General features: G+C 44.1%; 4 protein-coding genes across 9 annotated transcripts in view; 1 reads left to right on the top strand and 3 right to left on the bottom strand.

The window, feature by feature from the left end:
* Window positions 1-12164, bottom strand: part of spen (spen family transcriptional repressor) — a 30335-nt gene extending 18171 nt beyond the window's left edge. The window contains exons 1-3 of the mRNA XM_086116614.1: window positions 11779-12164; window positions 9645-9965; window positions 2925-3530 (exon numbers count right to left, since the gene is read on the bottom strand). Of these exons, the coding sequence (XP_085972740.1) occupies window positions 2925-3530; window positions 9645-9965; window positions 11779-11861 (1010 nt within the window). The 5' untranslated portion in view covers window positions 11862-12164. The remainder of the gene's footprint in view (window positions 1-2924; window positions 3531-9644; window positions 9966-11778) is intronic.
* Window positions 12165-14252: 2088 nt separating this feature from the next.
* Window positions 14253-20997, bottom strand: tmem82 (transmembrane protein 82). 4 transcript variants are annotated; one of them, XM_086116549.1, is made up of 6 exons: window positions 20669-20997; window positions 20529-20601; window positions 20289-20460; window positions 19284-19704; window positions 18246-18433; window positions 14253-14766 (listed from the first exon to the last, which is right to left on the bottom strand). In XM_086116549.1, exons 1-6 carry the CDS (start codon window positions 20817-20819, stop codon window positions 14704-14706), a joined length of 1068 nt encoding a protein of 355 aa, XP_085972675.1. In that variant the 5' UTR covers window positions 20820-20997; the 3' UTR covers window positions 14253-14703. The 4 variants fall into 4 exon arrangements, with proteins under 4 accessions (XP_085972675.1, XP_085972685.1, XP_085972667.1 ...); XM_086116559.1 differs by lacking the exon at window positions 14253-14766 and adding an exon at window positions 15821-18165 and having other exon boundaries at window positions 20669-20994; XM_086116541.1 differs by lacking the exon at window positions 14253-14766 and having other exon boundaries at window positions 15821-18433.
* An 891-nt stretch (window positions 20998-21888) lies between these two features.
* Window positions 21889-23059, top strand: smim1 (small integral membrane protein 1). The gene is made up of 2 exons (XM_086116603.1): window positions 21889-21983; window positions 22229-23059. Exons 1-2 carry the CDS (start codon window positions 21889-21891, stop codon window positions 22350-22352), a joined length of 219 nt encoding a protein of 72 aa, XP_085972729.1. The 3' UTR covers window positions 22353-23059.
* Window positions 22273-25777, bottom strand: mad2l2 (mitotic arrest deficient 2 like 2). 3 transcript variants are annotated; one of them, XR_015101466.1, is made up of 9 exons: window positions 25521-25777; window positions 25153-25271; window positions 25006-25077; window positions 24835-24935; window positions 24661-24755; window positions 24505-24578; window positions 24303-24395; window positions 23141-23241; window positions 22273-22415 (listed from the first exon to the last, which is right to left on the bottom strand). XR_015101466.1 is itself a non-coding variant. In XM_086116583.1 (8 exons), the coding sequence occupies exons 1-8, from the start codon at window positions 25558-25560 to the stop codon at window positions 23203-23205; spliced, it is 633 nt and encodes a 210-aa protein (XP_085972709.1). In that variant the 5' UTR covers window positions 25561-25777; the 3' UTR covers window positions 22465-23202. The 3 variants fall into 3 exon arrangements, 1 of the variants encoding a protein (XP_085972709.1); XM_086116583.1 differs by lacking the exon at window positions 22273-22415 and having other exon boundaries at window positions 22465-23241; XR_015101467.1 differs by lacking the exon at window positions 22273-22415 and having other exon boundaries at window positions 23219-23241; window positions 24303-24413.
* Window positions 25778-26107: the final 330 nt, after the last annotated feature.

The following is a 26107-nucleotide window of genomic DNA, read 5'->3' as shown; positions in this document are numbered from 1 at the left end:
CTAAGGCGGTGGTGGAATGGCCAACACCTACTAGCTGTAAGGAACTACAACGGTTCTTGGGGTTTGCCAATTTTTATAGAAGATTTGTTCGTAACTATAGCCAAAAGGCTCTTCCGTTAACCCGGTTGACTTCCATTAAGATCCCTTTCAAATGGGACTCAGATGCACACTCTGCATTCGCGAGTTTGAAAAAAGCCTTCACTAACCCACCCGTACTGCAACATCCTAATCCTGACCATCCTTTTATTGTTGAGGTGGACGCCTCGGATTCAGGAGTGGGGGCAGTTTTGTCTCAACGTTCTCCGGTTGACCAGAAGCTGCACCCCTGCGGCTTTTTCTCTCGTCGACTCAGTGCCGCCGAGTCGAACTACGACGTGAGAAACCGCAAACTACTGGCTGTAGTTGCGGCCCTACAGGAATGGAGACACTGGCTCGAGGGGATTAAGGAGCCATTCACTGTTTTCACAGACCATAAAAACCTGGAGTACATTCGCTCCGCTAAAAGACTGAACTCACGACAGGCCCGGTGGGCACTTCTGTTGACTCGGTTTAATTTCACCCTCACATATTGTCCCGGATCAAAGAACACCAAGCCCGACGCCCTCTCCTGTCTCCACGATCCCGCAGAAAGGGATCGCACACCAGGAACCATACTTCCGGACCATTGCATCCTGGGGGCGTTGAGGTGGGAAATCGAGCGGAGGGTTCAGGAGGCTCAAGATGGGGTCCAAGATGGGCTGAATGTCCCGCAGGGAAGCTGTTTGTGCCTCCACCACTGCGTTCGGAGGTGTTGCAGTGGTGGCACGTGTCCTAGGTGGCTTGCCATCCCGGGGTGAACCGGACTCTGCATCTCATCTCCCAGCGGTTCTGGTGTCCAGAGCAATGGAAGGATGTCGTGGAATTCATCAACGCCTGCTCCGCCTGCGCCTGCGGTAAGGCCTCGCACCAGCCTCCGGCAGGGTTGCTCCAACCACTACCCATTCCTCCTCGACCCTGGTCCCACGTCTCCCTGGACTTTGTCACGGGTCTTCCTCCATCCCGTGGGCGGTCCGTCATTCTCACCATTGTGGACCGTTTCTCCAAATCAGCCCACTTCATCTCGCTGTCCAAGTTGCCGTCGGCGTTGGAGACCGCCAACCTCCTCGTCAGGCATGTTTTCCGTCTCCATGGCATTCCTCTGGACATTGTATCCGACCGGGGGCCCTAGTTCGTGTCCATAGTGTGGAAGCGATTCTGCTGGTCCCTGGGGGCCACGGCGAGTTTGACGTCGGGATACCACCCGCAGTCCAATGGGCAGGCGGAGCGCGCTAACCAGGATCTGGGGGCGGCCCTCCGTTGTGTGTGTCTCAACCGTCCCTCGTCCTGGGCTGACCACTTACCTTGGCTGGAATATGCACACAACACCCTCATCTCTTCAGCCACTGGGCGGTCTCCTTTCATGACGGCCTACGGGTATCAGCCGCCGCTGTTCCCGTCCCAGGAGGGACAGGTGGAGGTTCCATCGGTGCAGTTCCACCTCAAACGGGCCCATCGCGTATGGAGGGAGGCCAGGGCCGCATTGTCCCGCACCGCATCCAGAAACCGGCAGATCGCAGACCGTCGGCGACGCCCGGCGCCGACCTATGTGGTGGGGCAGGAGGTGTGGCTGGCTACAAGAGACCTGCGCTTGGCCGGCACGTCTGCCAAGTTGGGGCCACGTTTCACCGGACCGTTCGTGGTGGACTCCATCATCAGCCCCGTCACAGTCAAGCTCCGGTTGCCAGCCTCCATGAAGGTTCACCCCGTGTTCCACGTCTCGCTGATCAAGCCGGTGGCGACCAGTCCCTTGGCTCCTTCTCCCACCCCGCCTCCTCCTCCGCGGGTCGTCGATGGTGACCCAGTGTACACTGTGCGGGCCATCCTGGACTCTCGGCGCAGGGGTAAGGGGTTCCAGTATCTGGTCGACTGGGAGGGCTGCGGGCCAGAGGATCGGCAATGGGTCCCCCGCTCCTGGATCTTGGATCCGTCCCTTCTTCGTGACTTCCACGCTTCTCACCCATCCAAACCGGGTAGGCCGCCGGGAGGCGTCCGTTGAGGGGGGGGTACTGTCATGTTCCGTATTTGGCAGCAGGCGTTCATTTCTGCCGCCTGCACACCTGCTGCCTATTTGTCGGTGATTGCACCTGCTATATCTAGGCGCTCCGGCGGTCGACTCATTGCCGGAGTATTGCATGCCGTGCCACTGCTGTTGCCCATGTATTTTTGAAAGCGCTACTCGTGTACTATTGCCGATCGTTACATTCTTCGACGTCCCATTGTTAATATTATAGTATTTGCCTAATCAATTCCCTTGCCGTTTTTTGCAAGCGCTTTTCGTTGTCTCGTTATATCATTTCCTGGTTTTCGTTAGTAACCAGCGCTTTCTGTTTTCAATTAGACTGTTATTTTTGTTTGTAATAAATATTATTTTGTGAGAAAGTCCTTTTCAGTGTCTGCTATTTTGGGGATCCACTCATTCTCGTTGTTTCAGTTACATACGAAGTGGTTCCTTTCCGGTTTCTTGCGTAACGTGACAAAGACTAGGAACAAAGCAAAAAGGTTCTTCATTTTCTTATCGACTAGTTGTCAATTTTTACACTTGTGTCTTTCAAATGCGTTGCAGTGAACACACAAGCAAGTCAAGCAAGGTGGAGACTTCAGGGCAGCTCTCAACTTCAGCGGGAATCATAGTCTCAACTCTTCAGTTGCCAAATCAAGAGTTTCATTTCAGCCATTTTTGTCATCAAAGCGCACCTGAGCTTCCAACAAGAACAATCAAGACCCCCAAGTTTATTTGGTAAACCATCTTGTCGTCGAAAACACGCACCATTGGCCATTGAAAAAGCACAACCACGAACACTTAGTGTAGAGCTAAAAAACTGAAAAGAAACATGAAAACCTCTCACCTGCCACTTGTGCTGCTGCTGGTGCTGCTGACCGAGTCTGAACTTGAGGAGCGGCTGCAAGAGCCCGAGACACTGTGGGAGCGTGGAGGCCGACTAGCATGGCTTGCCAGCCTCTGGGGAGAAGGATTTTGCGAATGCGCCAAGTGAGGAGAGCGGCTGCGACTGTTTTGAAATGACCGCTCGCTACGCCGTGCCCTGTCTTCTCTGTAAAGGTCCCTGTGAACCACACTGGCCAAAGTAAAGGCCTCCCTGGTCCGAGATTCATAACGAGGCTCTGGTGTCCCAAAGCGACATGGACTCCTGCTGTGGGAGCGGTAGAAGCTAACCCCGCTGGAAGCAGAGCCCCCACTTGCCCCTGTGGCAGCCCCTGCCGCTCCACTTGTTCCGGTATTGCCAGCACCAGCATTAACAATACTGCCGACTCCAGAGGACAGGGTTGTATTGCTTCCAATGGATGTACCGGAACCATTCCCAGATGCGCTGAGAGTTCTCTCTCTCGAATAATAATCTGTGTCATAGTGCCGTTGGCGTTCAAAGCTGCTTCCTTGACGCTCGTGGTGGCCATAAGCACCGTGGTCATACTGCCGCTCACGACTTTCGGCACTCCTAACAAAGACAAAAACAAGAGGGGAAGAGAAATCAGCAAAATGCAATATCTTTGTCAAAGAGGACCAACCTTTTTGAAATCATTTGTCTGGGAAACCTGCCACAAGGCTTTCCGAGATCATCTGTTTGTTGTGTTGCCCAATCTGAGGTTAGTCACCATGAAAATACAGACACAATGGAGATAAAATATAATTATTGCTAACCTGTACTCCAATTTCAACTGTACCTTTCGAAGAAATGTGTGAAGGACCATTGAACAAATTTCAGTTCTGTCCAAGCCTAAAATGATTGTTGTGAGGATGTTTCTGAATGGTTGACTTTTATGTGATGTGTTCTTTCCACTTTTATGCTTGCACGAATAATTAGCCTTTTTTGTTACTTTTCTGTTACAAACATTGATTTGGAGAAACTATTTATCTGCCTCATAACATCAGTTTGTGATAAGGACCCTCACTGAAAACGTACTACGGTAATTTGATGGCTGGCACATTACATAAATTTTTGCTCTAAAGCAGAGGTGGCCAACCAGTCAGAGACGAAGAGCCAATTTTTTTTACTGTGTTACTGCAAAGAGCTGCATCATACCCTTCCTCGCGCGTGCGCGAGCACACACACGCACGCACACACACACACTTTCTTGGCCAAAGATCGACTTTTGAAGGGACCAACTTCCCACGAACGACCCGATCGTGCACGTGCAAGCATACACACACACACACACGCGCGGGTGCCCACCAGTGCAATCCTGCTACACAGTGGGGCACCTTTCGCACCCTCACTATATTGTGGATTTTTAAGTGATCACTCATGGGTTTTTACAGGATACAAACTCATTTGAATTTACAGTTACACATCTTCAGTGTAGTACCACGTTGTGCTGCAACAGGCTATGCAGCACTACTACAAGACATGCAGGATAAAAGAAGAGCAAGACGAAGAGGCAGAGCAAGTGCCAAACTCAATTCTAATACAATATTAGTGCGTGCAGCGCGCGCACACACACACACACACACACACACACACACACCCCAACCCTCCAGGCCACACTTCTTAAAAGGAACATGAATATACACAGATCCTAAAATAAGTAGACTATTTTCTATTCATTGTTTTTTTTTTCTTCTGGGTGTGATCAAATATTTTGATAGAGTCTGTTTTGATAAGTTTAGATTTGTTTAGAAAAATGTATGTGACACAAATTATTAAAAGACCCTGTAAAGTGGCTTAAGAAATGTGTTTGCATTATAATGTTTATGTTTGAAGGTAATAACTGAAAACATGTGCAAAGACAATACAATGCAGTGCTGAATTGTTGACATATAGACAAACCTTTCACTATTTCAGCTGTCTGGATTTTTGGGACATGGCTAAAATGAAGCCCAGGTATGGCGCACTTGGGCTTTTTAGCATAAGCCAGCCCTCCTTCACTATATGAGTACTGAGTGTTTTTATTCCATCCGTGGCTATCCAGCGCGATTTCGAGTCACATTCCCACCACTACAGCTAGCTAGCTATGCCCACACCCCGAATAATGCATCTTCCCTGGATGCTGCAATTTAAAGAACAGCTTGGTGTTATTTAACTTCCCCAATATTATGTGTTTTGTTTTTGTGTTATTCGGGCAACTGTACTACAGTGAAGGCAAGGCATTGCGGAGTTTTTAGACTAACAAAAAGTGTGCCACACAAATGACTCGGCATAAGCATCAGGCTGAATAATGTCTGCTCTCGTGTTTAATAAACGGTTAAATTTCCCTCAAGTGTCTGTTACATGGACCCACATGAACATGTCAAAAAACAGAGTGAGGTTGGGACGTACTGGCTGACCCCAACCGGTTCATGGCCTCCGTAAAACTGTTAGCTCATGAGCTAGCCCACAAACTCGCAAGCAACTAGCATAGACTCTGCGGCATGGAAAAGTGCCGTGACGAGATGGGATACGGCATATTCCAGGCGCCTGAGATTGAAAGCGGATATTTTTTTGTGGCTCAAAACATGTAGGGATGTGTAGGCAAATGCTAGACAGACGAATTATATTTGAACAAAATGTTAAAGCCGAGTGGGGCATGTTTTCAGTGCATTCAGCAGGCCCTCCCGCATCATCTTAGAGCTGTGGGAATGTCTTAATTCTTCACCATTTTGAAGCCTGATTTCATCTATTTGGCGATTTTTTTATACATTCAAATTTGGCAGGGTTGTAACAATACTCTTCTCTCCAGTGTGTCAAATTTATAAGACTTTTTTTTCACTAGACAGGGACTTCAAATGTAGTTCATAGACCTTAGTTCAAAACAAGCATCAAAGACTAATAAGTGGCAATGTGACAACAAAAAAAAAAGGAAATTCCATAATCAAGTATTGTTTGGCTGCATTTATAATAGGATAACTTTTATTTGTCCCACACTGGAGACATTTGCAGTCTACAGCAGCAAAATTTTGAGGGGGGGGGGGATAAAGTGTTTCATTGCACAAAATAATAATAATAATACATTTAATTTATAAGCGTATTTTATTCAATGTCCCGCAAGTGGCCCCAAAACATCACAAGAGATGACAGTATTTCGCACAGAGCATAGCTCACACACACACACACACACACACACACACACACACACACACTATTTAGAAGAAATCAAAGAAATAATGAAAAAAAATTGCGAGACATCACCTTCACTTTAAAGTTAAGGCTGGCTGATTGTTTTTGTTTTTTTTAACTTGAATGTCAGCTAAAAAGTTTCAAAGGTTTCTTGTAGGGTAATGGTGGTTTGACCCTGGAATGCAATTGTTTCCTATAGCAGTACAGCACTGATTTTATCCCTTTTCAGCATGGAAACATGAGGCTGATCTACCCAGGAAATCACTGAGATCATTACTCCTGCAATACCACTGTATTACCGTCATGAGAGCTGGTGGTCTAAGAAAAGTTGACGAGAATGGGAAACAATAGAAGGTAAAGTATAGCGTGCAGCAGCTAGTGCTATTAGTGTGAAGATCAAAGAGTCAGCAGTGCAAACTACGGGGGTTAGCGAGGACTAAAATACACAGGCAGGGCAGGACATACCAACCTTTTGAGAAAGTGGTAACTTGATCTATAATTCCAAATACAATACAGGGAGATAGGACTTTTTGTGGGCAAAAATGATGAGTGGAACGTGGCGGAGGGACAAAAATGAAGCAACATGGTTAATATGAAAAAACGTAATCCTCATCTTCAGGGAAGGAGACCTTCGAGAAGAAGGAGGACAAAACGGGATCCACACTCAGGAATACCAAATGCTTCAATGAGTCACCTTGAGTCCATATATCCATCCAGGCACGTGTGATAGTCTTTCATGACTACATAATATCCAAGAGTCCATCTTTAACTAGACTTGTCATTTTGTGTGTAAGGTCCTGCAAATTCCATGAAAGGAGAGACATCAGTCCAATTCAGTACATTCCAGTTTTTCCAGTGAAAGGTGCTGATCAATGGTAATCCATCTTCTTGCATTCATCTGATGGCATTGGGTAGAAAGTGCATTGTCAAAGGTTCACTTTAGTTGTCCATCCATGTGCAAATCTACATGCACTCCACACACAGGATAGATTGTGACTGTTTAAGCTTTCATCCAAAATGGATGGTTCCACGCAAGAGGAGAAAGTTGGTATTCCACAGGCACATTATCTCCAACAAAAAGGAGGTCATCGTTCATATCAGTCGTTGACTTGAAAAAAAAAGGGGGGGGGGGGAGGGGGGTTCCCAATCAATGATGGTGATTTATGTCTCTTGTGTTGTTGTGGTCTCCAAGAGGTCTCAAATTGTAATGCCCTGATCTCAGACATAATTCCAAATAAAAGAAATGAAAGGGGCCCAAGAAAGCAACCCGTACCTTTGGCAGGACAGAATATCCTTTAGGTGTTAATCCAGCAGTGGGGTATATATTTCCTGTTTAAATTATCCACATGACTCCACCGTGAAATAAATGAAAGATGACACTCATCCAAATAATGCTGTCCTGTGTTATACTTTGTACATTGGGTACTTGTTTCTTTGACTACATGGGGGAAAACTGTCATATAATCCACCTGGCCAGCCATGTAACTCCAGATTAAGAGAGGAACCCCAGTCGCTGGACCACTCTGATTTAGGTCGCTGTATTTAGCCATCTTCAACATTCCTGGGAAAATGTACCACGTCCAATCTTTACCCTCCACAAATGATACTGTATGTCCACCTGACAAAGTTGCTTCTATTTACAAAAATAATCTTGCCATTTACGCTATTGGCAACCAGATACGGTAGATCATGCACACTCACATGAGGCGATACACAGCCGTCATTGCCCCTTCCTTTTCCTGCTCTTGACAACTTGACTGTCAATTATCTTGAATCTTCTTTATTTCTACTTTGCCTAAATAACCGCTAGGCGAAAGATCACATTATGCGAGCGCATGTGATTGTGCCCAATAAACTTTTTGTTTAACCCTACATTTATTTTTCGGTTGTGCAAATTGCAAATAACTGCCGGGATAAGCACAATACACTGCGCGGGCATGAGCCCGTGAGTGACCAAAGGGGTGTTCACACGGCAAGATTTGGTCCGGTGCTATGCCGGGGCTGCCCCAGTAGAGCGTTCACACATGCAAATTAGCTCCGGCGTAGCCCCGGAAAACAGTTTACACCGGACCAAATTTGATCCACCTCAGGGAGGTGGTTTAAAAATTTGCTCCAGAGCAAATGCTCGTTTGCGAAGCAGCACCGATGTAAATCTGCACGTGTGAACGCAACTGGGTTAAATTTGCTCCAGAGCAAATGCTTGTGAAGAGTTGATTACGTACGGCGAGAATGCGTTGCTTTCGTGCTCTGTTGGACTTCCGTCATGTGTTTGTTTAATAACGACACAAGACTTGGCTGGTAACATCTTTCCTTTTGTAGGAGACTGGACTGTCTCAGAGTTGTTTGTGTAGTTTGTTCATTTGTTGTGTGTTCACAACCCCCCGCCCCCCTATATCATTTATTTTGTGATTTCCTCTCTTGATTTTCTGTTTGGCGCATTACGTGTTTGCTTTTCTGAGCATCATTGAAGTCATCGTTGATTTACGTTTTCGGGGGCGGTCACTCTCGAGCAGAAGACACGGAGACCGAGAAGGAGAAGGACGTGCCTGTCCAGTAGTAGCTTGAGTTGTGTATACGTTTTAAAAAGAACCAACACGACAGCTCATTTGTTTTCTGTCGTTTTGCTCCGCTGCAGAAACTGCTGTGTGAACGCAAGTGGGGCTGCACCGACGCCGTGCCGGTGCTGACACGCTCAGCGGCTTTGTACGTGTGAACGCTCCACACAATTTGCTGCGGTGCAAAATATATCGCAACAAAATACATCGGTGCAGCGCCGGAGCAAATGTGTGCCGTGTGAACACCCCTCAAGTGTGCAGTGGACTTTATGTTTTGAAATTTACAGGTAATTATTTCTAGTCATCCAGTATATTTCTTTCACTTAATGAGGCCGTTGTCCTGAATAACTGACGAGGATGTTCATTGCATGCGCCCTGCTTCAACCCGCGTGCACTCGCTTTTGTTATGTTTTGTGTACATTGCATATTTATTTCTATTGTGCAAGGTGGTACTCATCAAGAATAAGTGCTGAAAGGATCGAATGCATCCCCCGCAGTCATTTACTGTAGTATTTTGTGCTCATTCTGAAACACACCAAGATGGCATAGATGAAGTATGTTGAAGTGATACACCACGACTAGAAGACAAGATTTGTATTTCAGTGAGGAGCTATGTTTAGCCTAGGCTATAACCAGAGTTTTGGAGATTCTCTACTGGATATTCAGGGTGGAATGCACACCCAGACCACATTTTAGGTGTCAAGTGGGTGCAAGCATGGCACGGATTGCCTCATGTGAGTACGACCATAGTCACAAGGTGTTAACAAGTAATGCAGTGTCTGCATTTAAGAATATCCAGGAGAGCTGACTTGAGAATCCCTGTACGATTATATCCTCCTACACAAGTCAGTGAACATGCAAGAAAGACACTTGGAGTTGAGCTCTTTAATATACAGTATTAAAAAAAAAGAAAGAAAAAAAAAGCTCACTTCCCCCTGTCGTCATAAAAACTGTATCCACTTACCCGTCTAGTCTCCGTTCATAGCGTCCATCTCTGCTGTGGAGCGACGTAGGGGGACCATACACGCCCCCCACTGGCGCCCGTGTGAACCCTGATACATCCCGGCCACGAGAGCCTAAGGACAGATTATCGTCCAGCCCTCTCGCGGCACTAGGAATGGTGCCCGGTTCATTGTAATCAGTGCGCAGGTCTCTGTCCCCCATCTTGTTGATAGCATTGTGAGCCTTCTGAGCACTTTTGATGTCCACAAAATCCACAAAGGCTGCAACTCCGCCTTCTGAACCACGTTTAGGCAGGACTTTGACACTCTCCACGCGTCCATATCTATAGAAAAAAAAAGAAAACAGCAAAAACAAACTGATGAGCCAAGTGCCAACAATACCAAACAACACTATCTCTAAAATCCATTTCCCAGACTGAGAAGCTATTTTATGAATCGTAAAAATTTACGGGGGAATGAATGAAATCTTGTGGAAAACCACATGAATTCACGTGCACAATTCTTAAAAGCCTCATTTCCACCAAGAGGTTTACTTGGGATCAATTTGCTGTGACACTTTCTAGCATTTACATAGTTTACAGGGATATACATACTCCCTTCCAAACTATTCACCTGAACTGTCCCACTTTTCACTAGACCATTGAGGGTGCTGATCGTGGATTTTGAATGACCCCTAGATATGGACAAAATGGTCCCAATATAGTTGCTTCAAAGCAAAATGACTGGCTATCTGTGGCTTTTCAGATCTTTTTTATGGTTTCATTCATGATAGAAATTGCTGTCAAATTTCATGTAGCTAATTGAAACTGGCAGGAATCCCTTGCACCCCCCCTTTAAAAAACCCCCGAACATATTGCACAAGTGCGGTCCTGTACACAATGATGGTTTTTGATATGTGCAATAGGTACGACTAAAGGGCTCCAATTCTGGTGGGTGGCAAATTGGTTAACTAAATAAATACTATGTGAAAAAAAATTCTATGGATTTCATGTAAATGAGTGCCAACATTCAGAGTCGAACTCTGGACAAGCGATAGAAGAGTAGGAATTAAGAGTTGGTAATGGTGGGGGGTCAAAGTCATTCAAGCCTGGTCACCAAAAATTAAAAAGGTTGATCCAGCATTGAAAAGAATGACTCAAGTGCAGAACACATTATTTAAAAATACTAAATTGATCAAGTCTACATCACTCTAAGGGTCACATTGTAGTAGTGCCAAAATATTTTGGGGGTGTGTAGGTCCCCCAACAACGCACATCTTCCGACGCCATTTTATACCCGTGCTCACTCATTCTCCTTCCCCATCCCCATCACATCCACATCACATCACTCTGCTGGCTCAGAGTTAAACCCTGGCAGCCGCGGAGGGAGGCAGCTTCCTCCTGCGACAGTGCACGAGCGCGACGCACATCAATTCACATGCACGCTCGGAAAAGGCTTGCATTTATTTCAAGCGTTCACGTTGAGCAACGAAGACGGACGCGTTTTGCATTTTTGGGCCGTGCGAGATTTACGCTGATTAGGCGACGCCGACGAGGGCTAAGAAACGTAGACGCATATGCGATGGTTTGAGCAGTCTGGCGTTTGGAAGCCACATATGGACGCAGCTGCGAGGAGGGCTGTGATTTTCTTGACATCTTGCGAACAAGCGCATGACAATTCAGATTTCCTCAGGATGGATTCTGAACAATTTCATTAAAATCCACACCGGAAACAAAAGCCACAATGATAACCACTGTGTGTGCGAGAGCGTGTTGGGAGTTGAGAAGCTGCTTCTTGCTGCAGTCTAATCAAATCCAGCTTGGACACACACAAAATTACACTGCGGCTGCGCGACGTCAAACACATACCACTGACATGACTGACAGTAGATCCCAATGCACAATTCAACCATTGAATAAGTACTTCCAGCAACCGTTCAGCGTAGAAGGAAGTGCAGCGTTCATACATATTTTAAAAATAAATATTTTTACAGCTTTGGTGACAGGTGGACAGGTGGGCTACTAAGAAAATGGTGAGGCTGTCGACATGCACATGGAAACAAGTGTGTGCAACATGATGATGATGATGATGATTAGCATGGGGTGCTGACAGCACAGATGCGAGAAGGAAAAGAGAAAACACTTTCTTTAAACTCACCGCTTAAAGTGCTCGATGATTTTCTCCTCTCGCACATTTTCCGGTAAATTTCCCACCCATAAATGTCTGGTTTCTCGAACCATGCTGCGCACTGCTGCTGCTGCGCGACCATACAGATCTCTTTTGCTATGTCAGTAAACAGGAGAAAAAGAGATGTGCAATGTCAATGCCACTGACTACTCGTTCTGCACCAATGAGGACCATTTGGGTTGTTGTCCCCTGGCTTGCACGTTCTCTTTTGACACTGCACTGTTTAAATCGCGACCTTGCATATCGTGAGCGCGCTGCGGGCCGTTCCCGTGACGAGGAGGAGGACGGGGGGGGCGCGTCACTAGCATAACGCGACCTTTGAGTGGCGAGAGAAATAAGCCAGGGGCTTCCTCAAAAGAAACAGTGCAAACCTGGGTTTGTAATGAGAGGCGCAACACGCAGGCGTGGCTTTGTGTGTGACCGTGTGCGTCTGTGCGTGCGTGAACTACTCTCCCCCTACGCTCACCCGATGAGATCACACGCGAGTGCGCATGCGTAAGAATAGCCGCCACTCCTACTCTTCCTCCTGAAGCTGCTTACTGTTACTTCCAGGAGGATCCCATCATTACAGCAACGGGATATACCTATACAAAAATATTTGCACAATAACATATGCTCCTCTAGTGGAATGCATGTATAAATATGATAAATATGCCAATCATGAAAGCACAGCAATCTTGGATCAATACACCACATCAGGTCATTGTTTAGATTAAATACTATTATTGTATTGTAAAATAATAATGCTCAATTTTGAATGCTCAGAAATACTCGTTTAAGTCACGTGAAAGAAATAGACCAATGGCGATGTGGTCATCAGCATTTTTGTGATTGTATCCGTTTCTCTTTTGTCAGCTTTTTGTTGCTTTCTTTGAACTCGTTTTCATTTAAACCCGGTCTGAGCTCCGTTTATAGCTAATAAGTAACAAGCAATCAAAGCCCACGTGCATAGTTCAAAGGTAGCAAGATCTGTACTGATAAGCGCTAATGGATGCTAAATAAATATGCTTTCATGTGCTCTGAATCTTTGTTCGGATTGTTTTAGGACCTCTGAAAGCATGCGTATCCTCTTTTCACGTACTATATATAGTAGTCTTTCTAGTGTGGTTTAGGATGACTTTTTGTCAACTTTACATTTGTTAATATTCTTGTGGCACAATGTTTATTAACATCTAAATGTAGTATAAAAATAAAAGCAGATGACTTGTTTAAAAAAAAAGCCGGTTTAGTCCAAGCACTCGGTTGCTATTTTAAGGTTCAGTATCAAGGCAGGACAGCACAATATGTAATTTGGCGGAGAGTACATGCCATCTGCGCGTGTGCGCGGTCAGCCAATCAGAGAAGGGCAGAACTCCCCGCTTCCGCTGTGCCTCGACGTCGACGACGCACAAAACAAGCAGGCGTCAGACATTTTACCACATTTCTCACTGACTGTGCTCGGCTACGTGTGGACCGTCTTCCATGACTGCCCAATCCGTCCTGTGGTGGAACCGTAAACAATTAAAATCCAATAAACCCGTGGGAGTACGATTTCCAACACAAAAGTGATTGTCTGGCTTGGATTGTCAAGGAAGCGGGAGTGTCAGGCGTGTCACTGTCGATTGCACACGGAATTACGGGGCTCATACAAAAAGCCTCTCCCTTGGAATAACGTAATGTGAACGGCTAAATTTAAGACAAATAGCGGGACCTAACGTGGATGGTATTCGTGGCGTCACAGTGGACCAGATTATACAGGGAAGACACTTACCCTGATCAAGAGCGGGGGGGGGTGCCCCTCGTATCTGATGTGCACGGTTTTATGTGATCTTGGTGAAGCAACACAGTTTACTCTTTGTCTAACGCCATTTTGTGTGAATTTTAATAAAAGCTTGTCATCAGCCATTTTGCCCCCTTTCACTCCTTGCTGCAGTACTAGAGATGGGACATAAACTGTTTTTACCGAATAGCAATGGTGATGAAGACCTCACTTCTCCTCCCAAGGTTATGTTGTCACGAGGTATTGTACCAGGAGATGTACTAACGGGCATTCTGTCATTAGTGCAGGTGGTGACAGAACGTGATGTTTCCAAAATGGCTGCCATGAAAATGTTTACCTGTTGAACTTTGTATTATTGAACAATTTCTTTGACTACAGGTGTTTATCTCGTGCCCATGCAAAACTGGCTGCTTCATCAGGTTTATTGTATCGTGATGGATCAATTTAAATTATTTTAAACTCAAAAATATGTGTGTGTGTGTATATATACAGTATATAAAAGCAATTACATGTTTATTTCATTGTATTTATTTATGAAATTTGTACTGGCCCAGTTGGGACAGCACCAGTGAATTTCAGGTGGCCCGGCAGTCATGGAGTGTACTTGTGCCACTATTAAAATGGAATTATGCTGAAGAAATAGTACTAACGTTCACATTCATGTAGCTCTAAAGAATAATTAAGTTTGATGATTTCAAGCAAATCAGTGCACCATACTTATCGTATAAATCATCAAGAGGAAATGAAAAAGTATGCAATTTGAATGGTGACACAGCAGTAGTACAGTCTCCTTTTGGAGTAGTTAAGCCATGACAATTTATTTTTTTTACACATGTCCATTGATGTACAATTCACATCTACATAGTGCAAAAGTGGGCAACCCGGTAGTCCAGTGGTTAGCGCGTCGACCTCACAGTGCAGAGGTCGTGGGTTCGATCCCGGCACCGGCCTCCCTGTGTGGAGTTTGCATGTTCTCCCCCGGCCTGCGTGGGTTCTCTCCGGGTACTCCGGTTTCCTCCCACATTCCAAAGACATGCATGGCAGGCTGTTTGAACACTCAAAATTGTCCCCAGGTGTGAGTGTGAGCGCGGATGGTTGTTCGTCTCTGTGTGCCCTGCGATTGGCTGGCAACCAGTTCAGGGTGTCCCCCGCCTACTGCCCGAAGACAGCTGGGATAGGCTCCAGCACCCCCCGCGACCCTAGTGAGGATAAAAGCGGTTCGGAAAATGAATGAATGAATATTGCAAAAGTTTTAACTTTTCTTGGTTAGCAAAAAAAGATAGTTTTACATGCAGTACAGTACACAGGATGACATTTTTAGGACATCTATTGCTCAAACTTATGTTGTATTTGTGAATGTATTAACCAATTTAAAAACCTTGGAAAAGGAGTGTCTGAACACGTGCTTCATTTTTCACATTCAAGCCATGTGATGGAGTCTCAGTTCGTGGAAAACCTGTCTAGACTCTAGACACTGGATCACACAGCCAGTTTGTCGGTCTAGACCAGGGGTGTCAAACATACGGCCCGCGGGCTGGAACCCCCCCCCCCCCCCCCCCCCCAGGAGGTTCAAGACCGCAGGATCAAAAAATGCATAAAAGACACAGAATTAATATTTTTAATAAGGTGCAATTCATGGAGTATCCGCTAGGGGACACACTGTTTTGATCAGAGAAGAAAACAACAGCTGTCTGTCACTGAGACAGACCCAACACAGCAGACGCTATCAAGGACATGTTCGAACTTTCGAACTTTTCCGCCGCTGCTGCCGGATTAACCGTTCAGCCGGCTGGCCTCAAGTGGTGGTAGCTCCAGCTGCCGGCGCCGCCGCCACTGGAGTCCCGAAGAATCCTCTCGCCCAACCACGCCAGCTGGCTATCGCTTGCTCGCGCTGCCTCGGTGGTCGAGCATGCCGTGCATCCGCCGTCGCCTGGCTCACCGACCGGTCGGTTGGTTTTCTGGGGTGGACCCCGCTGCCCACGTCCGACCGATGGGTCGACAGCCGCTGGCCCCCCAGGCGTGAACCCAGCCACCGGCGCGGAACCAATGTGTCAGCCGCCGCCGGAGCCCCAAACAATCGGGAGCCCCAGACGACCACTGGCTGTCGCTCGCTCCCACTGAGCATAAAATATTCAAGCTGAATATAGCATGTGAATACTTTATCCTTGAGACATTTAATAGCACTCTCCTTAGTTTCTAAGGTGCGGGCAGGGATTAAATTGAGATTTTATATGCACGCGTAAATGGTTTAAAAATTCCTTTATCAATCTCATTTAATCTTAAAATGCATTACTATATTTTTCAATACCATATTACTTGTTAAAGTTTTCTGCCTTTGTACAATCAGTGGGATCAGTTGCAACGCATACATGTGAATGATAAAAGTAAATTGCCCATTTGTCTAAGGAAATCTAAGGTGCTTCATGAAATGTTTTGTAAAAGATATGTTCATTAAATTTCAACATTTTCCTAATGTTCTTGTCACGTTGCAAGGTGGTGGACCCCAAAAAGCAGGCAGGAGGGAGGAGCAGGGTAAACTTGACGAATTGTATTTAATAAAACACACAAAACTGAATCCAAAACAAACAAAGTGCTAACAACCAAAACGAATCCAAAGTAGCAAAACAAAACCATGACTGTGGCAAAAAAACTAACAGAACAGAACCATGACAGAAACAAACATGACAGTTGCAAGCAAACAAACAATGACCCGACACTGAGCGGTTGTGCCGGGAGTCCTTTTAAACAATTACATAACAACATAACGACCACCAGGTGTGCAGCTGCAGGGAGAGCCCTACAGTGCCACCTGTTGGTCACAACCCGAAACATGTTATTGTGCTTCTTTAGACCAAAACAAAGGAAAGACATGTTATTCTGGTTATTAATAGCGGAGTATGGTATAATTTTAATGGCTCGGCCCACTTGACATCAACCGAGGCTGTATGTGGCTCACAATGTGAAATGAGTTTGACACCCCTGGCCTTGACTCTAGACCAGGGGTGCCCATTACGTCGATCCTGATCTACCGGTAGATCTAAAACAGGTCCCAAGTAGATCCGAAGAGTGTCGAGGAGAAAAAAAACAACAACCATTTGTGTGTCTTTGTACATGTTAGTAATATATTTTTTTGTGTTAATGTACGCTGCAGCATAATCATCCTATCAGTCTCCTTTTCACAAAATAAATATTTAAAAAATAAAATAAAGCAGGTAAATCTTGAATTTATGGTGGCGCGTGATGACGTCACCGGAAGTTGTTTGCCCTCAGCCGTCTGCAATTGCAGCTTGTGATCAGAGCTGTTGCGATCTATCTTTTATCGACATTATTCTCATTCAGAGTTTGCTTCGTGTACAATTCACCGAGGGCACGGGCAAAGAATAGGAATCTAGGGGGGCCCAGGGAAGCACTTTAAAACAGTACGTGTGAGCCACGACAGTTAACAGGGTGCAAAAGTGCATCGCCTGCCTCAGTTTCAGGCTGTTTCTCATCATGGCGTGCGTGTGTGTGTGTGTGTGTGCGCGTGCGTGTGCATGTGCGTGTGTGTGTGCGCGCGTGTGCCGGTAAGGGTAGATCCCGTGAGGTTAGTTGATCGAAAAGTAGATCTTCGGTCCAAAAAGTTTGGGCACCCCTGCTCTAGACCAGGGGTCACCAACCTTTTTGAGAGCGAGAGCTACTTCATGTGTCCTGATTGTGTGAAGGGCTACCAAATTGATGCATGTCTGAAATAGCATTTGTACAAATTACATTTAATAATGTAAGAATGTGTTTTTTTTAATACTTCATTAATGATTGTAATTTTCTCTGATCATCTCAAAGATGTCTCACAATACTGCCCGTGTTTGCATTTTTAAATCATAATTTCTACTAGCAAATCACAATCCTAGCACTGACGAGCCATTGGTGTGGTCCTCACGGGTTACCTGGTGCCCGCGGGCACCATGCTGGTGACCCCTGCACTAGACCGACAAACTGGCTAAGGTCGATTGTGAACTCAATTAAATTTTGCCCTGGTTCTGACTGGCAAATGAAAAGATGTGATGAGCCTCAGTGTCTGCTGGAATCACCAGCCCTCCTTGCTGAGGGCACCCAGCAAGGAGGGCTTGCGCCACAGTTAAATTACTAGAGCATTTGATGCACTGCAACAAAAATAGCCCTCATTAGTGAAACCTTTGCTACTGTTGTCAAGAAACTAGCAACCAAGTGGGTTAAATACAGCAATAAAACAGTTTATCAGACCTATGAGAGGTAATTCCACGCAATTTATTCACGACTGTATGGCAATTTGTGTAACCCCAAGCAGAACAATGACACGGCACCCTTGCTCAAGTTTTGACCAAAGATTGTCACAAGATGACTGACATCCTGACATATGATCGGTCAAATTGGTGCATCGCTTATAGATGTCAATGAGGTATACTTGGATGTACCGGTACCTCAACTTCCAAATGAAGTCACGTTGTTGTTTTTTTGGACAGATTACAAACTACTCTACTTACTTACAAACTACTCTACTCGAACAGCACCTCTGCTGGTCACATTCTCACAATGCACTCCATCTGGCCAAGGGAATCCTTAAAAATCTATTATGTTCATTCCTGGAAACACAATTGCACATATTTCCTAAGCTGTTAATATCCTTTGACTCTGGGACCATTTTGAGCTGAGGATCACTGACCTCTGAGGAGGTTGCATTCAGGAGATCTGTTGAGGGGATCAGACAGCTTGCCTCACCCAGGAAACACACGAGAATGTGGAGTACATCAGCCCAGCGTCCAACAGTCAACATCAGGACCATCAATGCACCGAGACGCACCACCACTGAGATCAGGAGCGCCTGGTTTGCTGGCTGATCATGTTGCTCGTCTGTTTAAGGAATACAGTATGTAATTTTGATACAGTATGGTAATAAAGAACATTCACTTCACTAAGCTTCATTTACGAAGATTCAATGCTAAATGCTTTTTTCCCGCCGCCGTATGTATAAAATAGGCATTTCGAACCATGCTGCAGCTGAGATAGGCTCCAGCACGCCTGCGGCCCTCTTGAGGATATGTGGATTAGAAAATGGATGGATGGATGCTCATTGTTGTGCAGTTTTACATCACTCCAAAGTACAATTGTGCACAGTAATACACAGCAATTAAATAATGGACCTCATTAAATCACGTATGAATGTATGATGATTAATATAATCATTATCATTTATAGGTAATAGATTATTATTGTCATTAACATTTATAGCTAATAGAGTACTATTATCATTAACATTCTATGAATGCGGGGCAGATAAATTGATTTAGAAAATGTGAGACTGCACAGCACACCACACACACCATGCCATGGAAAGTTTCCAACTTGGATGTTTCCAAAATCCCTCAGCTCAACTTCACATGAATATTTCCTGAAGTTTTTCCATCGCTTTGCAAGCAAACATGTTGACTGTTGACACAATTCTTTGTATGTCGGGAAGAAGCAAAGTTTCACCTGGATCATTAGTGGTAATTATTGAAAGTCTTCACTGCATGTTTTTGGTCTGCTAAACTTCGGTGGTGCAAAGGGTAACGTTGCGGGATGAGTTTAGAATGACTATAAATTGCTTTGGAATCATATTCTGTTGTTTATATTTGGTTAAAGTTATATGGAAAAAAAATCTATTTGCAGCAGAGGTCAGTCTCTATCCCCTTAGTAAACGCTGCTTCAGCTAATGTCTCACCCTGCATGTACACCACCAGCAGACTGTAATAGATCGTAAGCGGTGTCCAAAACCGAAGTGCTTCTGTTGCGGACAGAAAGTGTTGATTGATGATCACTAGAGCTGCCACCACAGCCATGGCGAAGGTGACGGTGAGTATCCCGCTTAGCACGGGAAGTAACAGAGGGCCGCGGCCGTATGTCAGGAGGGTGATGCAAATGCCGCAGTAGCGTTGCGAGCTGTGCAGTTTGTAAAGAGTCGCGACATGCCACTCTAAGGCCAAGGCCTTCCTGGCCAGCCAACAGCTGAGCGCCGCAGCCAGCAGCGAGCACAGCCAGCGATGCGGAGCCCCTTCGTGGAGGAATTGTAGTGTGCAGCCAAGGGCACATCCCAGGGAGAATTGGCTTTGAATCATGAGCCTCTGGAGCAACTTTAGAGAGTCCTGAATAACACAATTTAAAGTGTACATTGTGACACAAGGTATGGGAGAGCTTCACACTATGTGAAATAAATAATGAGACCATTATTTATTTTCATTATTTAAGATAAGAAAACCTTTATTAGTCTCGCAATGGAGAAATTCCCAATTCACAGCAGCAAAGTTATGAAAGGAAGAAGTAGAACAATGACCATTAATTGGCCAGACAATTTATCGGGTGGGTGCAAAGAATGTGGACATGCATGTGGGTTTTCAATTGATATACACATTTTGGTCAGTGTACTTCGCCCCATTTCATCTATTGTGGGAGTGGTACTGTGCAGTCAAACGTGCAAATACAAAATGAAAAATAAAAAACTCGCAAGCTGAGTGGGCACACAGTTAAGAGAAGCACATTACCTGTTTGTTTGCAGTTTTTTCATCAGCAGCATTCCTTTTCCAAGGCTTCCAAATTAACTGGATTTTTGTTTTACTGGAGACCCATCTCAGGTATTGACAAACCATAAAAATCTTTCTCTGATGTGCTTAGGAACATCTTAATCTCTTTTTCATGAGGCAACTGCAACTTCATGCCATTGTTTTCTTACCAGTCCCCGTGCAATCCATTCAGAGACAGCTCGAAGACAAAATTCCAGCACCAACAGTGAGGCCACACGAGAACCGACAGCAGCCAGAATCCCAGCCACAAAGACAAAGTGCAGCTTCCTCACCAGTCCACATTTAACTCTCCTCTGACTAGATGCAGCTTTGTCGCTCCAGCTGTGGGTTACAGGAGTAAATAAACCAGTAGTACTTTGAAGTTGAACTGCCATCTCAAGTGTCTTTACCTTTCCTCCTCAACATACAAGCGCACTCTGAGAAGGGAGCCGAGCACAGAGATTCCACACGCACCAACAAGCCCTGTTGGTTACATGTCATTTCATTGTCTCACAAACACAAGTGAAATCAAAACGTGATTGAATCTCACCTTGAAGCAAACGGCACAGCAGATTCATGTTAAGAGCCCACCACCCTGTCAAGTAGGATGTCGGCAGCAGTGACGTGACGAATGAAATCATAGCACTCGAAGAAAACTCTTTCCCGTTAAATGCTGGTAATACCGTAGCAGTGCATCTCATTTATATTGTCATAGGTATACTTTGTGGTCATTCCGCGTGGTTTTACAAACAGCTGAGATGTTATTTATTTCTGGTTACCGTACATAGTTCAGGGTTATGCTTTGCTCAACCTGAAGCTTGTTAGCTTGTTCCAAAGGTTGGCCATCTGACTCACGGCAGATAATGGCAGCGCACACTGAAATGTTTGACATGAAATCATACACACATTTACACTGATGTCACAAGCCTTTTGAGAGAAGCATTAGGTAAAATTGTGGCATATGTCTATGGGATAGCAATTATCTCAAGACCTGGCGCACAGCTGGGATATTTGGAAAGTTTTATGGGAATGAATGGGGAAGTTACAGGACTTTGACAGTATATCTTGTTTGTCTTTAATTGTGTTAATTTGTATTTAATCTTCAGTGTTCCACCTTTTAACAAAAAATACATAGCTTACAATTAAATATTTTTCTTATTTTCTTCATGATGTGTGTAAATATTACCCAACATTTCCAGTTAATTCCCTTTAACTAACATCATGAATTCCAATGAAGTGTCCAAAATTCAGTTCCCATGGAAAGATTCTGAAAATCTTCCACCGATTCCGTTGTCACTATTTTGGTTGGCCATTTTCTAAGTCTGCATCATGTCACCAAGTCATTTTACAGACTTACGGTAAAGGGGAAAAACAGCAGACGACAATCTTAATCACACTGCTCAACCTCAAATACCATTTTGAGTCAAAGTCCACTTATTGCACCATTAAAGTGTTTGAAGTAGACACCAACAAGGGTTAAGCACCCAGAGCTTGATTGGACTTTGTCGTAGCAAGTTGTAAGAACATACAGTAGGGCATGCAAGTAGGGGGACAACAAATGAATTTATGGCCGGCGGAGTCAATGCTTGAACTTCCTGTAGCGACTCCACTCACGCTCTCATAAAACAGGCTTTCAAAATCCCAGAGGCAGGTTCCACACATTCATGATCGCGATGGTGTTCTTAAATAGGCATGTTTTCGATTCCCTGATGTAAGTTCTTGTGCACAGGCATAAAAGACTGACTGCAGAGGAGACTGAAGACTTCCCCCATGGAACCCACCGGTGCTGGCAGTGTGCAATACAACCGCTGGAATGAGGACAACATCAACATGAACGTGGAGGCGTCGCAGTCCCCCATGACAAGGTGAGTATGTTTCGATCCAGTAGAACCTTGACATTCTGACACGGCAAAATCTTCCTGAAAAATATGCCTCCACATTTTCTGCTCACATCAGTCAAGCTAATTTGAGTCTGCATCAAATCATTTACTGTGTGTAGCTTTGTTTTTTTTTCCTTTGACATGAGTCTCAGCACTAGTATTAGGAGTTAATACTATATGTGTTATGGATACAGAGAGTAAGATGACGTTCTGTGGTGTGTTGCATTCAGGCTGTATATCAGAATGTGCACTGGCAAGATTGGCATCATAGTGAAGGCAGCTGGGGCTCTGGCCGCAATAGTGTCTGTCTTCATCTTGGGATACGTGACAGGATACTACGTCCATAGATGCTGATGGAACCCGCAAATGTGAAAAGGCCTTTTGGATGATCTCCAAAATGTGTGCTTTTGTGCCCCCCTGAAAAAAAAAAAAAAACAAGAGAAAAAAGACAACCCCAAAGCACCCAGGTGATGAATGAATAAATCGGACATCAATGATTTATTGGCAAAGACAACTTTTGCTCGCTATTTTCCAACTGTCTACACTCCAGCGGTTCATTTGTACAACTGTGGCTTTAATCACTTATAGAATAGAAGAATCTCAAGTTACAGCGATATAAAAAACAAGCATGTGACAATAACATTTGAAACATTGGTGTTGGGAAACTAATGTAGTCAATTTTCAAACTCATTGGTCACTTCATGATATTACAGTGATTCCATACCAGGGTGCCATAGGATACGTACAGCACATTTGACAATGAAGTTGTATTGAATTCAATTCAATACGAGCCAGTTTCACTTAATTTGTGTAAAATTATTATTCATTCATCACAAAGTGTTCATTTATCGATGCCAATGATGCAATAACATATAGTGACAGACAGAACCATTAACTGCTCTTCCAATAAAGTTGCCATTCATACAACAGAGTCCCGTAATAAGTTATGGCTTTGAACAAACAGATCAGCTTTGTACTATACTAAACAGGTTTCACACTGTACATTTGTGAGTCAATTGAAAAAAAGAACATTTCAGTTTTCATAAATTGTGTGACATTTTTGTTTGGTTGTGAATTATTGTTGTTGTTGTTTTTTTTCATGCACTCGCTTGGGTAAATAACGGTGAAAATTTTTGATATACCTGTGGAACATTTCATTCTTGACAGCTCTACCATCAACTTTTTTCTGTGTCATTCATTCCTGCTACATCTTCTGGGCTCGCTCCTCAACGTATAGCTGCATCTGTTCCAAACATACAAAAACGCAATGTAGTCGCAGTGAAGTTCAAATGGTAGAAAACTGCAAACATTTCTAAGTTGAATCAAGCAGACGCAAATTTAAACTGCAAACTGGAAAGAAAATAAACCCCCACAACCATGAAAAAATGGTCATCACAATCAAGATGGCTGATGGTACAACGCAGGGATGCAATGGCTCAGGATTCAAGCTAGGGTTTCACTGTTATGTAAATATCTATTAAGAGTTTGAAGAAAGGGTTTCAAACTATTGTTTTTAAGTCAGGGTTGGGGTTTCAAAGTGATGTTTCCAACTTGGGTTATAAGACAGGGCTAAGGTTCTAACTCATCTTTGAAGCTTGGGTTTCAAAAAGGATTTCAAGTCAGCGTGAGGGATTCAAATTACGTCGTCATGTGACAGACAAGACTTCACAAAAGTGATAGTCTGGCAAAAAATGCTGAACCTGGTTGGAATAGCCACTGCAACCTGAGTACATCAGATGGCTTCCACTGAAATTGAGTTCATTGTTTGGGACAAGGTGGCTTTTTCAGGCAATGTTTTTGTGTGATACTGTCTACAGAAACCCTTGTAAAAAAACACCTTTAAATAAGATTTTAAATGAATTTTTTGTTTTGTCTACTAATCGGGGATTTTAGAGGCCTTTTCAAATGCTCATTCCATGTTTTTCAGAAACTTCCAAAAAAGATTGGCAGGCGCTTGTCAAGTTACTATTACAAGATAAGGTAAAGGTTTCAAACCTGTCAAGTCAGAGTTAGACTTACAAGCAATCAAATTAGAGTTTCGAGATAAGGGTGGCTAGAGATTCAAATTAGAGTTTCACACCAGAGATGGGGTTTCAATTAGCGTTTGGAAACGAGCTTGTCATGTCACATGGCAAAAACGCTGGAATGCAAAAGCAAATGTCATCATATGAACATTCTCCCTCCTTTTCATTCACTCTGTCACTGACAATCACAAGCAAAACAAATCTTACTAGTACTGTATAATACTGTATATGTAACTGGATATTCTCAAGACATGACCATCAATGATATACACTGTTTTACCTTCACTATGTCGGATGTCAAGGTCTTCAGCGGGATGAGTCTGGGCTCCTGCATGTGGACCTCCTGCTCATCAGCAACTATCCATGGGAAATCCTATAAAACAAGCAAGTGCTAAAATTGACATAACACACATATCTGTGGGGTTTTAATTGCTCCCCCCCCCCCCCACACACACACGTTATGTCCAATTATGTGTTCTTACCTTTATGACTTGAACTTTCTCCATGTTGCGCGTGGCAGAGTTCCTCGTGTGAACTAATACGGTGAATGAACACTCTGAGAGAAGGAAATAAGTTTACGCCGATTCTGAAAGGTAACTCAAAGTTGTTTAACCACAAAGCTGTTAATTAGATCTCACCTGGTGGATTATTGTTTAAGACAGCGTCACACACGCTGATCTTCAAAATGAACGCCCTGAGCAACTGCTCCACATGAGACAGTAATGTGTCAGAGCTAAAAGTAAAATAAGACCGGTAGTTAATATACTAGCTACACCGGTGATTGTTGTTTGAAAGGACAGGGATTTGCAAACCTGATAGAGAGCAGCGGCGGTTGAGATATCTCAAAAACAAATCTCTCGACTGGATGATGTTCCTTGTCCATAATGACGACAACCACCTTCTCAGCATCATTCTGCCAGGAAAATGAAGGCGAGTGAAGATCGACATTGTACATTTCCAGTATCACTGAGCCCATGTCTTACCTTCTCAATAAGCGGCTTTATACAGTGAAGTGTATCTTGGATGTACTGGTTCAGCTCAGGGTGACATGACATCTGTTAAAGTAACCAAACGTTTGCGCTGAGGCGGTATAAAAAGCAACGTACCAAATCTGTAAGTTCATCATGTACCTGCACAGGGACATTGTACTTCTTTCGTTTCTGAAATATTCCAGACGGATACACTTCACGGACATACAGGATGAGGTGAATGGCAACTTCCAGGAATTCACACAAAATGTCAGCAACCACTGTGGGGAGAGGGGGGAGTTAATTCTTCTGATCACGTGTAAAGATGCAGCTGTTCACCACAACACCCTATATCTTTAGAATGTCAAACGGAACTGAGCGTTGTAATCTTTGTAAATCAATGCAGAATTTTTGATTGAGCTTTATTGAGCATCCGTGATGAGAAATTCGTCTGAGTTATTTAAGCGATGCCGTTTATTTTAAATAAGGTGAAGATTGAAAAAAGAATGTTTAACTGTTCCACGCCATACCTTGTCCAAAATTGAGATCTTGCCTCGTTAGAGTTGTCATGATTCCAACAACTGAGACAGGAAGAAGCTGCTCGCTTCCACTTGGAAGCTCGATTTTATTTGTTGTCTCAGTACCAGAAGCCGAATATTAAGTACACCAAATAAGAAGACAGCTTTTGAATGTAACTCAATATACTATATACGTATATTATACGCACAGAATTGTGTTTTTTTTTCCGGTTGCGCTATTCAATAATACTCGGCGCACAATAATGACGTAGACCATGCAAGCGTTTGTTGTCCACTAGTGATGATGAAACGTGTATGGGGGAAACGTTTCTCCACTGCTTGGTAAATAAGATAAGATAAGATAAGATATCATTTATTTGTCCCGCAATGGGGAAATTACAATCAGAATTCAGAAAGGAAAAATACGTAACGTTACTAACGATGAATGCATCTGACTACTAATCTGAGCAATGATTGCTGTTTTACTAAGGTCGTTAAATATCGTTTTTATTTTACCTTTCATGATTGATTTTTCTTTCTTTGATTGGTGAATACAGGAAGCAGAAATAGACACATACACAAAAACCACATTTTTAATT

This window comes from Hippocampus guttulatus, chromosome 1 (assembly GCF_054856545.1).
Source record: "Hippocampus guttulatus isolate MCC_2025c chromosome 1, RoL_Hgut_1.0, whole genome shotgun sequence".
NCBI classification, from domain to species: domain Eukaryota; kingdom Metazoa; phylum Chordata; class Actinopteri; order Syngnathiformes; family Syngnathidae; genus Hippocampus; species Hippocampus guttulatus.
The sequence above is the reverse complement of the archived record's forward strand: the minus strand, read 5'-3'. Positions and strand labels throughout refer to the sequence as shown.